We start from the raw sequence: 14,317 nt of genomic DNA on the forward strand, positions 1-14,317 counted from the left end.
GATTCGCACGGTACTAAAAAGACACAAGATGCTTGAGTTTGAAATTTTACAGAAGCTGTCGATGTCCAGTAAGAATCAATGTCCAGAAAGAATCAGAGGACTTCTGAGAATATAAACTGGCATAAAAAGAAATGGACGGTTAGCACGGGACTACATTTCCGAAACCACCTGTTTATGTAGTAATTTTTAGTCAGTCATAATCAGTTTTTAGACATCTTTTAATAAGAAGTCAATAATCCCTGCTAGTGTTGAAAACATTTGAGGCTAAGATTAAAAAGAATAGCCTAATCTCCCTAAAGACCACAGCTTTAATCAGTCCATACTCTAGGCCCAAGTACTGTATTGCATGAGTAAACACATCAGGGATGGATCTCCTATTGCATAGCAGTTTCACCCACTCCAGGTCTTACTATGCGCTTTAGTCCCAGTGTAAAGGTAACAAGCTCAGATGTGTCTTATTAAACTAATAGTAAAACCAAGAATGGATCCAACTGCTATGCAATCCATAAAGGACCTCATATTCACAAAACCAACTAACCGAGCTTAAAGATTAACCTAATTTATACCAAGACTTTAATATCAAAGACACAGAAAAACAAAGCACCTATGAGTAACTTTGCAACTCAAAATAAATTGCAGGGGAAGTTATGGAATATTAAAGCTTATAAATAGCCCTTGACAGTCACCAGTCAGTGACCACACATATTTTTAATATTTTAATCAAGCAGGGAAGAAGAATGATTAGTCAAATTACTTTCTCTAGGCACTGTAATACAGTATATTAGTACACCCTATTAGTACATGCATTAAGTCCAGCTCAAGAGGGTGTCCTTGCACCTATAGTAGGCTACACAGTGATACAAATGAAATGGAAATCACCGAGCAGTCTTTGAAAAAGTACATTTTCAAATAGCAATAACCCCCATAATTCCAGTGACCAGGAAATCTGAAGAAATCATGGTGTGAGCTAAAAACAACAGATCCTCTTTAATAACTAAGAATTTGAGCTTTTACATTGACCTATACACTCCAACAATGACAAAAATATGAACATTACATGGATGACTTGATGTCAAGATATCCCTCAGGCAGTCAACACGTGTAAAAATCAAGTCTAACCAACCTACCTGCATTCATCAAATGGCTATTGTCTTTGTCGTCACTTGTGGTTCTGTGTGATGCAGACTCACAAATGAAGGTGCACTACAAAAAAGTAAAATAAATCATCAGTCTCACACTAAACACCCTCCGTAATACTGTATAGCACAATGAATATGCTGCTGTACGACAGACGCTCCTATTCCCTCAACAAGGAGTCACAGCATTTAGCGACAAGTGAGCTTTCTGGCTGCTCCGATATTCAGTGCTACGTCACCCCATTGTGAATTCTCAGTTTCATATTAACTTCCACAGAAATAAGACTTTGCAGGTGGATAATCCAAATTACAGGATACTTGGAATATCAGCATGGATCAGAAAGGCACCGTAGCAGCTTAAACCTCTCAATATGGGCGGCATTTGTCTTGAAAAAGGATGCTGCATTCCCACTGGCAATATCTCGAAGAATATAATCCTTAAATTCAGTTAAGAATGTTTCTTCTGTTGTTTTGCAACATAGCCAACTTTACAAAATCACCTTGTACATCATGTCAAGAAAAATTGTGAATATTATGAAACAGCCACCACATGCCACACCATAACAATTGCAGTACACCAGTTAATTGTACACCTGAGACTCTTCTAGTGGCATAAGAACCTTTTTTAATGAGCACTTCAGGTGGGAAAGAATCTGTCACCCAACATATAAATCAAGAAGATATTCTTTCAAGATAATAACAATGAAACAGTACAACATACATATTTGTTAACAATTTTTATTGCCAACTCTCTTTTTAAAACTGTCACAGAGTATCTGTCAGTTAAAGGTCATTCATGCATAAGAAGATATACATCTGGCAAGTGTAGGAATTTCTGTCACACAATCTGATTGGTCTTATTACTGCATATCCATTTGTGATGAGTCAAAGGGATTTCGGTCTGTGATTCAGCCTCCCGACAGTAGATGGCATCAAACCAACTCGGGACTTCCCTTACCAAGATCTCGTGACCATGGCAAAAGTCATCTTTTGAGGGGCGGCACATTGGTGAGGGGCAGAAGTACGAGTATGTAAATTCCAGCCACTGGAGTCAAGTGAAGGATAAGGACACTTGTCAGTTGGGGATTGGTGTTCCACTAACTACAGAGGCGGGACATTACATACTAAAGGGAACGTACTACTGTGTTCGGGGTTGGTCCGAAAGTAAAATAGGAGGAGTAACGGGTGGAGGGAGAGACTAGGTTGGTGCAGCGGGATTTTAAAAAAAAAAAACACTAACATTTCTTTTGTCTTTTTTTGTTTATGTATGGTTCGCCACGAAGACGATTAAAGACGAGTTATCACGGTCTGTTTTGGATTTCACCCCTGCACTCCTTCCCTCACACCATTTTGTTTTCTTTTGTTATTTAATTATTTTGTTGTGTATAGATAATAAAAATAAATTATTTTATTTCTGTACACATAAATTACTGTCTGGACATTCCATTTAATACACTCTCGCCTCACACCATCATATATTGCTATATGTTTCAAACAAATGCAAATGTAGTACAAATTAACACATACATCACAAATACCCACTAGAGCTGCTTCTGGACTAAGGGATTTAGAGAGAATGTAACAAAATCTGAAAAGAAAAAATGTGCACAAGCTGCAGGCTGTTGTACTGTGGAGTTAATCAGCTAAATGAGGTGCATGACAGGGCCCACAGGTTATCAGCATTAATTAAGTACATTTATTCTGACACGCAGGACTGCAAGGCACTACTGTTTTGTGGCTGGGCACACATTCAGTAATATATAAGAAGAACATAGTAAACACTCAATAATGTACTGAGGATTTGCTTTCAAATTATACAGTGTCCTTAAGTAAATTAAAGATTTCAAATGTTTGAAAAAAGAAAAATACAACCCAGCATGAACCTCTTCCATAATTACACTTAAAACATACAGTACAAACAATACACTTCAGGACTACAACTCACTCTAGTTTAATAATAATAAAAAAAACTGAAGTACATACAACTTTCGAAGATGTAAGCAGGCAACCCATACTGAGGAAATCTGACAGCTCAAGTATATCAAGAAACAGCTCTCCAAAAGGTGTCGGTAAGCTGTGATGCAGCTTTGAAAAGATGTCCTTTCTAATTATGTGAACTTCCCTATTTAAAATAGGGCATTCTGTTTTCAATCCTCTATTTCCCCCCCACACACTGTGTATAAGGCTGTCTCTGGCTGAATCTCACTAAGTCACTTGACTAATGACTTCTTAAGCCCCAAAGTATTAACAGTAATTGAGGCATCTGGAAGAGCCAGTCATTAGTACTGTCATTTAATTTGTGCAGCCGAGTGGCTAAGATCTTACTTTTTGTCCCTGCGCATCTGTTGCAATTTGGTCCACTTCTCCATCCTCTATCTCCCCCATCCTCAATTGGCTGACCACTATGCTGCCTACTGCGTTGGTACCATCTGATGTTCTGTAGGAATAAAAAGGAACATGCAAAAGGGAAATTGGGTTAGATTGGAATATAATTGACGTGTCAAGACCAAATGCAAATTTTTTTTCAGCAGGGAGATTGCATGGCGATTATAAGTATGTAGCTGTATCAGTCTATTTAAATTAAGAAAAAGTACCCTCCGCACCCAGTAAACACTTCCAGTAATTGTGATTGATGTTTGTCGAAACCGCACTCTCCCACTTGGACTTAATAATTAGAAGACAAGTGTGTGCCGCGTTGGCTGAAGATGCTAATGCTGGTGGACATGGAAAAAAGAAAAAGGAAAGAGCTGGTTGCTTATAAGGATGCAGAGCATTTTTTTCTTTTTATTTCCATAAAGATGCAGCTGCTCTTGATCCACCCCTCAGGCAAGGAATAGGAAGTCAGTTTGCAAACCTCCCTGTGCAAATTATAAGGATTTCATCCTTCAACAGGGTGAGGATGAGTTTTTTTTATGACCAATACTGTTCTCAAATAACTGCCATCTTGTTTTTCAAAGTGGCCTGGGAAACTGTTTCCTTGCTGCGTCCATTATTAATCTGGAGGAATAGTTTCATTGCATTAGTCATTTTCTACCAGTAAGCAAGTTTTTATAAGATTGAACTCTTGAGGACACCAAGGCAACCCTTTACATTTCAGTCAATCCTACTCACTTTTACTTAAGCAATAATATCCGACACAGCAGCCAATACCTGCTAGAGAATTGACTACAGCGACTGTGTTACGAGCAGAAGGCAAGGGCACTTAGTGAAAGAAAAGGTCACTTATTGACTGGTAATATCCACTGAGGAGGATATTCATGAAAATACATATTTAAAACAATATTTTTTTAAAATGTTTTAAAAATTATTTAAAATGTGTTTTTAGGTTGGACTGCTCAGGCTCCTTGACATGTGTGTTGCTGTTTAAAGCGAGTTTTAAGATTACATTTCTTTGGTGCTTCGAAGGAGGCCTGTCAACCAAAGGGCTTATGTGGAAGGAGTTAAGATCATTTAAGCTTATGCAAGATTCATAAGAACATAAGAACACAAGAAAGGTTACAAACGAGAGAAGCCATTCGGCCCATCTTGCTCGTTTGGTTGTTAGTAGTTTATTGATCCCAGAATCTCATCAAGCAGCTTCTTGAAGGATCTAAGGGTGTCAGCTTCAACAACATTACTGGGGAGTTGGTTCCAGACCCACAATTCTCTATGTGAAAAAGTGCCTCCTATTTTCAGCTTGTTTCCATTGTCCTTGGTCCTTGTCTCTTTTTTCCAGTCAAAAAAGTCCCTTGGGTCGACACTGTCAGTAACTTTTAGAATTTTAAATGTTTGAATCAGACCACCGTATAGTCTTCTTTGTTCAAGACTGAATAGATTCATTTATTTTAGCCTGTCTGCATATGACATGCATTTTAAACCAGGAATAATTCTGGTTGCTCTTCTTTGCAATCTTTCTAGAGCAGCAATATCCTTTTTGTAGCAAGGTGACCAGAACTGAACACAGTATTATAGGTGAGGTCTTATTAATGCATTGTAAAGTTTTAATATTACTTCCCTTGATTTACATTCAACAATTTTCACTATTATATCTGAGCATTTTGTTGACCTTTTTTTTTTACAGCTTCCCCACATTGTCTAGATGAAGACATTTCTCATCTGGATCTTTTTCATAAATTCCTTCTTCAATTTCTATTTGGTATTTATAAGGGACATTTTTATTGCCTGCATGCAGTAACTTACAGTTTTCTCTATTAAATGTAATTTGCCATGTGTCTGCCCAGTTCTGAATGCTGTCTAGATCATTTTGAATGACCTTTGCTGCTGCACCAGTGTTTCCCATTCCTCCTATTCTTGTGCCGACTGCAAATTTAACAAGTTTGCTTACTATACCAGAATCTAAGTCATTAATGTAGATTAGGAAGAGCAAAGGACCTAATACTGATCCCTGTGGTACTCCACTGGTTACCTTGCTCCATTTTGAGGCTTCTCCTCTAATCAGTGCTTCTGCTGTATTTTCTATAATTATACAAATTAGTGAGGCAGAGTATTTTTCTTTCATGAAAATATAATACTGTTCTTTGAGTGAGCACTGACCTCATTTCACGCTCAAGTTTTGTAACTGAGGTGAAAAAAGTTATTACCTCCCACACAGTAAGGAAGTGACAGAAAGTAAGCAGCATTCACAGTTGTGTTTAAAATATATATCACATTTTCAGTACAATATACCCCTGTTGCACTTCTGCACCGCAACATTTAAAGTACTGTTAAAATATAAGCGTTATACAGGCAGCATTGGCACCTGCAGCCGTACCATTGGTTTGCAAAATGTTGGCTTCTTAAGTGTGGATGCATATAATCTTGTGCGATCGGTGCAAGTGAAACAGTAACTTTAAGTTTATAGGATTGTACTGTTAATTTATAGTGGTAGTAATGACCAAACGAAAGCAGATATCTTTGGTTGAAGCTTTGGAAAATAGTGAAAACCTTTCTTCTGATGATCCAGAATGTCAGAGGGAAAAAATCAGCAGAAGATTGACAGTATATAAGGGGACATAGCAAGGTGATCTGTTACTTTGTTATGGTTAAACGCTAACCCGGAAAGAGAACCATGTTATATATTGTGAGTCTTTTGTTTGTTTTGTCGTGTCTAATTATATATTTGTTTGTTGTTATTATTAGACAGCTAACACGATCCGGAGCTGTCGCTACAAACTAGCACAAACCCTGACATCACTGCACTTGTTTCACTATTAAGTGTATTTGCACCACAAGCACTACAGCACTCACTTTGGACTTGTGACCGTGTTTGTATATTGTGTGTGTATTAAATACTGTGTTTATTATTTCAGGAGTGAACCCCATGGTTTCACTGAGTAATACACACCATTGTGTACTGCCAGTTAACTTTATTATTTACTGTTATCACGTGACTTTGGATTACAACATAAACCATCATTCCGCTAGTAACATTGTTGTTGTCATTCTCTTGCGCACTATATCGCCTATACACTGGCGCATTGCAAACCACTTTGCCACACACCTATAGACTGTGTGGGTGACAGCCCCAGTAAAAAGGTGAGGGTGAAGTGGTACAGGTACAGAATGAATATTCAATATTACAGATACAGCTGCACATGCTGGTGTCCCAACACTCTACCCTCTCACACTGCAAGCACAGAGATCAGTCCTGACTGTTGAGTTATTAGCAGCTCACAGAAAACAAAAAGAACAACATTTAGGAAGAGATGCTGTCTAGCTTGCTTTGGTTATTATTATTATTTGATATAATCTCAATCTCAACCAACATTTAGTCTAAAAGACTAAAAGGAAGTTACGTAAATCGCCTCTCTCTCCAGAAAAAGCATAATGATTATTTGTTTTTTCTAATAACATATGTTTTTATATTGTTGCTATGTAAAAGAAAAAATAATAATAATAATAATAATAATAATAATAATAGTTATATATATATATATATATATATATATATATATATATATATATATATATATATATATATATATATATATATATATATATATATATATATATATTCAATCGATACCAGTTTTCAAAACGTGGTCAAATTTTAAAATCCTTACTCTTTTAAATGAGACAATTAAATACATATATATATATATATATATATATATATATATATTATAATATTGATTGTTATTAATAATTATTAATAATAATAATATTATATTTTATTTTGGTTTCTTTGATGATTTAATATAGTGGAAAAGTCTACCAGAAACTATAATAGTAATTATTGTTATCTAAAGTTTTCACAGTGTAACAATTGAACAACCGTCAAAAAGTAATTCATCGACCTTTTGCTGTTCTCGCCATACATAAAGTATTCAAGCAATTTATACAATATCAGCAAGTTTCATTGGACTTTATGAAGCAAAATTAGTTATATAGGGTGATGCAAAACTTTTGGCCACAGCTGCATATACTTTTTTGCCCATAACTGTCAGTAGGCCACTGGAACAGTGAAGTTGAGTAAACAGTTACAACATGGTTATGTTTTAAATGACATGCAAATACAACTTTACTGTAGCAATGATAGCAAACAAAGCAGCAACATTTTTAACTAAGCTCGGAGAAGCAGTAGAGTTAAATACCCAGTAAATTCACATGACATCATGAGCAATAACTTCTTTTTTACCATATTTACATACAGTACTCCTAACATTAATTTTTTACAGCTCATTTGTCTGTTTGTTTGTTTTTTTTTGACAGCCCAAACCTAGTAAGCCTCTTGTTCTTACCTGTCTAATTGCCTGTTCTTTAGTCAATCCACGTTAAGAGCAATAAGAGCCTTTGATTATTACATAAAGTAATACTACAATTTCTAGCTTTCCTTCATTCTTAAATTATAACAAACGAATATGTATGCTGAAAAATCATCATACATTCTAACAGTGCTGAGACGAAGCTAAACTGCTCACCCAGGGATGTAAATGAATGCAGGCCACTCGCAGCTGAACCACAGTAAACACGCTACCACTCTTGTAACTGAAGCACGAAAGACAACACCCACAACAAGCAAAAGCACCCTCAGCAGCAAAATAATGTGAGGAAATGAATAGATGAAAATCTAAAGTACAGAAACTCATCCAAACAACACAGGAAATGTAAAATGCATGTAAATCAAGCCAGAATAAAATTTTAAAAAGTGAAATACAAAATTGCATATAATGATGATAATTTTGGACCCTAAAAACAGGACATAACTATTACACAAGATGTTAAATCCAAGTAAGTGGTATAGTATATTGTAAGAAGCTGCAGTGCCGCCTATGTATAACAGTAATACATCATTCTATGTAGATTAATTTAAAGTCAGATGAATGAAGCACCGTGTAGGCCTGCCTTTAAGAACAGATCAGTCACACTCAATATGGTAAATACGATAACTGTAATAACTATTCACTAAACTTTTATCACAGCCTCCGAGCCTTATTGATCATTTCAGTATAACCCAATAACTGTTTGTTTTGGTACTTGCTAACTTCCTGCTTTTCTGTTCATTAGAAAAACAAGTAGGCTTTCTAAATATATGCAATGCTATGTTCTTTGTCAATTAAAAATAATAATAATAATAATAATAATAATAATAATAATAATAATATTGGTGCTGTGAAACTACATTAATGTGCATTAAATATTTACATTTTTATGTTTTTTAAATGCAATTGTTGGACATTTGCTTCGAGTTATGCGTTTGCTGAAAACAATTTCCCTACTTTCAAATCTTTTGCTCTTGTCTAGCTTGAGGTGCAGGTTAATGTAATTTATAGGGATGTAACATATAGCCTTAAATAAAACATGAACCAAGTACTTCTTAAACATAAGCACTACATTACAGCCACAGTTAGTCGGAACCCAATTACCATACTCATAGCATATTGAGTGTGCAGGATAATCATTGCTATGATGTTTAATGCATATGAGTACATTTCCATTAAGTCCTGACTGGGTAGAAAACTATGTTTGGCACTTTGCTGAGGATCGATGACAGCTGAATTGCAAACAAAACCCAGATGACTTCTAAGTTAGAGATTCTGTGACCTCCATCACAATGCAGTACATCATATTATCAACAAGATGCCTGGAGAGCTTTGTGGTTTATTCATTTAAAAGTACTATTAAGAAGAACACCTTGCATCATCTTGTGCTCAAGGAGTGTCTAGGAGATTCAACATTCATTATGAAAAGCAGCATTCAGCATACATTATTGACCAGCTGACAATTGTGTAAAAATAAATTCTTAATTGATTTGAATGTGCTGGAACAGAGAAAATAAAATATCTGATTCCAGTTAAAAATGCTCCAAAAAATGTCAAAGTAGCCTGTCCACAAATTATATGTTTCCTTATATGAACAATGTAAAAAGAAGGTAAATGATACCCACATTGTTGCCATTTTATTTACCGCTTAACTGCTAGGACCAGCACTTGCAAGCTTATATATTAAAAGCATTTGTTTTCTTTAGCTTCTATTTGACTGTTAAATTCCTCTCCAACCTTTACTAACAATGAAATGGGGCCAGATTATATAGGGTCTTAAATGGATCCACTATGCCACTATGTTGCGATGACGCTGCATTGGCCTTTGTCATCCCCCAGACTGGCTAAAAAAAAAAATGCCTGAGCTTCATTCACTGGTCAGGTGTCCCACATGTCCAGATTTCAGTATTGGTAACAACCTTTGCTTAGGCTTAGTGAGTAACAGGAAGGGAGGCACTTGTTGATCTTTAATCCTCCAGGGTTGTGGGTAGTAGTGGTGCGACAATATTCAAATTGAGTAGAACAAATGGGGATAAAATCCCCCCCCCCGAATAAAGAAAAACACTGCTCAGTGGTTAAGTAGAGGATACCAGGATACCGTCTGTAAATACTAAAAGGTGGTAAGAAGTGAGCCCACATAAAGGTCAGATAAATCATAAGGATTCCTATAGAACTAAAGGCATAAAAATCAACAAACAGTTCTATAAATGTCTGGGGCAAAACATTAACTGTGCCAGACATCATGAATTTAAACTACCAATGGTGCAGCAAAGCCTTCAGCTAGCAGGCATGCCTTGCATTTAAACTATACATACCCATGCAAGTGCTGGATTAGATAGTTGGCAGAGCAATTGGATGCCTGTTATCTTAACTTGCTGTGACTAGCACAAGTCCAGAAAAGAAATGTGTTTGGATTGCTGAGAAACAATATGTTATGTCACAAAACAGAGCCAAGAGCAAGGTGCAACCACTGTTCCATTTAGATTTGCCATCTTCATTTTCAATTTTCTGAATTTCAATGGTAATGTTTACAGTTACTATCAAATTACTCTTTCTGCTTTTATAATATATCTGACAAGAGTTGAATAGGATGCATGCTCCACCACTAACTAATCTGTCAAGTTGAAACTGAAGAAATTGGATTGCTACACCATCACCTACAAACAGTCACCTATCTGTGCTCTAATTATCACAAATAGAAATAGAAGCAGAGAACCCAAAATATGGTCAAGTGGAAAAACTGCTGGTGCTAATAAGAGGTAAGAAAATAGATTTGAAAAAATTGGTTAGTATGCCTGAGTCTACGTTATGTAAAAAATAATCACACAAGGAAGCATGACCCTATCAGATCTCACCTCTATCTTCAAGAACAAAAAACAAGATTTAGATCACACTTTATTTAACATACTGTATAAAACATTAAGTTGTAGACAATTTATTGTGCACATGTAAAAAAATATATATATATATATATATATATATATATATATATATATATATATATATATATATATATATATGTGTTTTGTGCGTTTGTAAATAAAAGTAGATGTACTTTGAATTTAAGTTTGGCAGGCATGGGATTCAAATCCCACCCCTGCAAAAAATATGTGAGAAATGTGGTCAGACTCAAACTCAATAACTGAATGTCAAATCTGAGTTTGACCACATGTATCACAGAGAAACCAGTTCCTTTGTTCCCTGGGTTGGTTTAGAAAGGACCAAACAGCAGGTTGTGTTATCTGTCCCTACCCTGATATATCTGTTGCTTGGGTGCTGGTTTAGTTCAGACATTTTGTTTGTTAAATTGTTAAAAGAACAAAAGTCTGAACTACAATCTCCGTCTCCTGCCTCTGCTACTCTCAGCGCTAGCCCTGACCGCAATGCTGTGCTAAACAGAAGACACATTAAAAAAATACAACATATAAATTGTCGCAGTTGAGGGAATGCAAAAATGTCTGAAAAGAACCAGGTTAAAAGTATATGTCTTGATGGACCAGCTCACTGTACGGTATGTGGTATGTCCCTATTTTAAAATTTCAATATCAGTTGTGTCTTTCATGTCATTCAATTGTGCACTGTTTGGCTTTGTTACATTTTACTATAAAAAAATAAATAAAAAAGTTGTTCCCTTGCTGTAGCATGAACCTTTTTTATAGATATCACAGCTTTATAGATTATAACGTAGAGTGAAAATGACCTTCAAATAGTCAGGTTTAGTATTGGTTTAAGACTAAAATGATATTATGTTTTGAGTTAACAAGGACACGAAAATTTCAACCCAAGGTCCCCAAGAGAAACAGTAAGAACAAACAAAAACAGAGGTGGTGTAATCGGTATGCTTTCCCTTGTGTTTCTAATGGAAAAACCTGGCACCGTTCTTCTCAGTAAACAGAATTTAAGAGCTGGAGTGACAGCTTGTTGCATATAAAGGCTATGATTGAAGCCATTGTACTGTTAGTGAAGACAGTGATCTGATTCTGAACAAAGCCAAAAGAGAACATTCTGTGACCTCAATACTTCATTTTTCCAAGACTCCAACTAAATCCCAGAACTATGTTACTAAAAAACTTATATTATCAGAACAAATTGGGAAGAGGGAATGTAAAATGATTGTGCTGTACATACTAGAGATGTTCTATGATGACAATGGGGTGGAAGAGCACTGCACACAGCAATCAGATAACATACTGTACAGGACATAGGGACTCTTAATAAAACTGACATCTAACACCCTCAACAATTGAAATTCAGCTACAAATACAGCTTGCTCACTACCTGTATTTGGTTTTTCGGTCATCATGTATTTGTTGTAAAGATGTCATCTGGGGCCTTTGTGATTACTTACATACAAGCCACACACTTGCAGCTGCAAGCAGTTCTGTGGATCTTTTCATTGACAGTATTTGTTTTACTGCTAAGTAACTTCTGAAAATGTTAACTTCTATGGCCTTATATCATCACAGCATTGACTCAAAAGAGTGTCTATTTTATTTCATACATAAACTGTATTGATCTTTTGTTTGATTAATAAGGACTGAGTATGCACTAAGGTGCCTAACTTTGATCACTTAAACTATTTACCTCTGTTAATTTTTTTGTCATGTATTGGATATTTCCCCTGGGTAGGTAGTTTTACTAATGTCTGCTGTCAAAGCAAGTCTGTGGCCAGGCTTCAGAACTAACACTTCCTTGCATCGCACCACTCTGCTCTTAATAAACATCTTAGCATTTTCTAAATTGTAAATGTCCCTCCTCAAAAGCCAATCTTAGCAGCAAACCTGACTTAAATTATTTGTGGCGCCAAATCCAATTTTAAACGTGTCAAGCTGGAGCCAGCTGTCAAGTTTTCCAGTAACTCTGATGCTGGAACGTCTGCAGGCAATACAGCTGAATCAGAGTTCTAAGTTTATCGCTCTGAGTAAAGAGGGCAGAATAGCCTGTCTAATCTTTCAAATACAACACTTTATGTGGTGTCTTGTATTGCCGAAGGCACTGCTATTAGAACAGCACAAAAGTATACTCTCAAGGTATTACAGCCTATCTCCTGCATGGGCAACCCTGCATGAATTACCTACTAATGGCTTAATAAAGCCAATACCGAGGAGGACAGTCTGTGCTGTTCTTTGCTGCCAGGCAATTTTATACAATGACAGCTTAGGGGAATTTAGATGAAGAATAAACAGTGAGGTGAGAGAAGAACTCCTCACACTTACCCTGAAAGCTCAGCTGGTGCACAACGGTGACAAAGCAGTCCTGCATCACTTAATCAACCATGGCAATTAGCGATAAATTATGGACAAAAACAATTTCAGATGTGACCAAACCTGGAACAGAACCCAAGCTTCCAGAAGTGAAATGCTAATGCATTAACCCACTGTGCCGCAGAATACCTCATGTCAACACCGGGTCCTGTGTAGACAAGAGTCACTTGCAGCCCTACAGATCTGTCAGATATTGAAGAAACAAAAACTGCTGCTAGTCGTTCTTGTCAAATATTTTCTGTGAGAACAGGTACTATAAAGTACACAACAATGTCCCTTATCACATCTCTTCTAGAATAGTTCCCCACGCCCCCGTTATAGTTTTATTTTACTTTTGGTAGAGCAGAGTAATTATAAAATGTACAAATACATTGCATGCTATAGTACACCTTATAGTTCACCACAGTATTTTCCCATGGGTATACTATGCATTTACCACAGTTTACCATGTTTATTAATATGCTTTGCCATACCTCTCTGGGATTTACAAATGCTTGTCTATGCTTCATCATACTTTTACTATGATTTAATACATTTTGCTGAAATAGAATACTGGAAATTATTACATTATTTCAATGGTATCACATAATATCAGCCTGGCTCTTGGGCATAACATTATGTTTAATATATGATGATTCAAAGGTTACAAGTAATATGTGAAACCTGAATCACTCTGGATAGCATATCTACAGTATACAAGCTATTCCGCCATCTCTAACGCATACAGTTTGAGAAAAAATGAAACAGTAACTTAATGAGTGTACATGAGTTCAAAGGCTAATAAGGGGAACATCTTCACATTCCTGATAAATTGTTTTAAAACATTTTATAGTATGTACAATTTTGACTTTCCGTAAACAGCAGAAAGCTTTGAAGGCCCGTATTTCAACTTTATGATACACAAAACACAGCTGTAGTTTTAGACACACATGGAAGCAGCCCATGTTCTGGAGTGAAGCCAAGGGACAAGCAGCGGGTCACATGCTAGGTTGTGTTTAATTCCTGCTTGACCCCTAAAATTATCTGACAGAATTGTGTGCCAATTCTACTTTTCTTTCAGTAAGCTAAGAGCGGCAAGCAATACTGTATCAGAGAATCCACAAGAACATTTTCTGAATAACAAAGCATGTCCATTAAACTTGGAAACAATGTTAAAAAATACATATTATGCACAACT

General features: G+C 36.1%; 1 protein-coding gene across 4 annotated transcripts in view; it reads right to left on the reverse strand.

Moving 5' to 3' along the window:
• Positions 1 to 14,317, reverse strand: part of LOC121321015 (type II inositol 3,4-bisphosphate 4-phosphatase-like) — a 320,135-nt gene that overhangs the window by 95,096 nt on the left and 210,722 nt on the right. For all 4 annotated transcript variants that reach the window (XM_041259931.1, XM_041259921.1, XM_041259912.1 and 1 more), the window contains 2 exons: positions 3,462 to 3,573; positions 1,128 to 1,203 (listed from right to left, as the gene is read on the reverse strand). In XM_041259931.1, coding sequence (XP_041115865.1) covers positions 1,128 to 1,203; positions 3,462 to 3,573 — 188 coding nt within the window. The remainder of the gene's footprint in view (positions 1 to 1,127; positions 1,204 to 3,461; positions 3,574 to 14,317) is intronic.

Source organism: Polyodon spathula, chromosome 1 (assembly GCF_017654505.1).
Source record: "Polyodon spathula isolate WHYD16114869_AA chromosome 1, ASM1765450v1, whole genome shotgun sequence".
In the NCBI taxonomy this organism is placed as follows: domain Eukaryota; kingdom Metazoa; phylum Chordata; class Actinopteri; order Acipenseriformes; family Polyodontidae; genus Polyodon; species Polyodon spathula.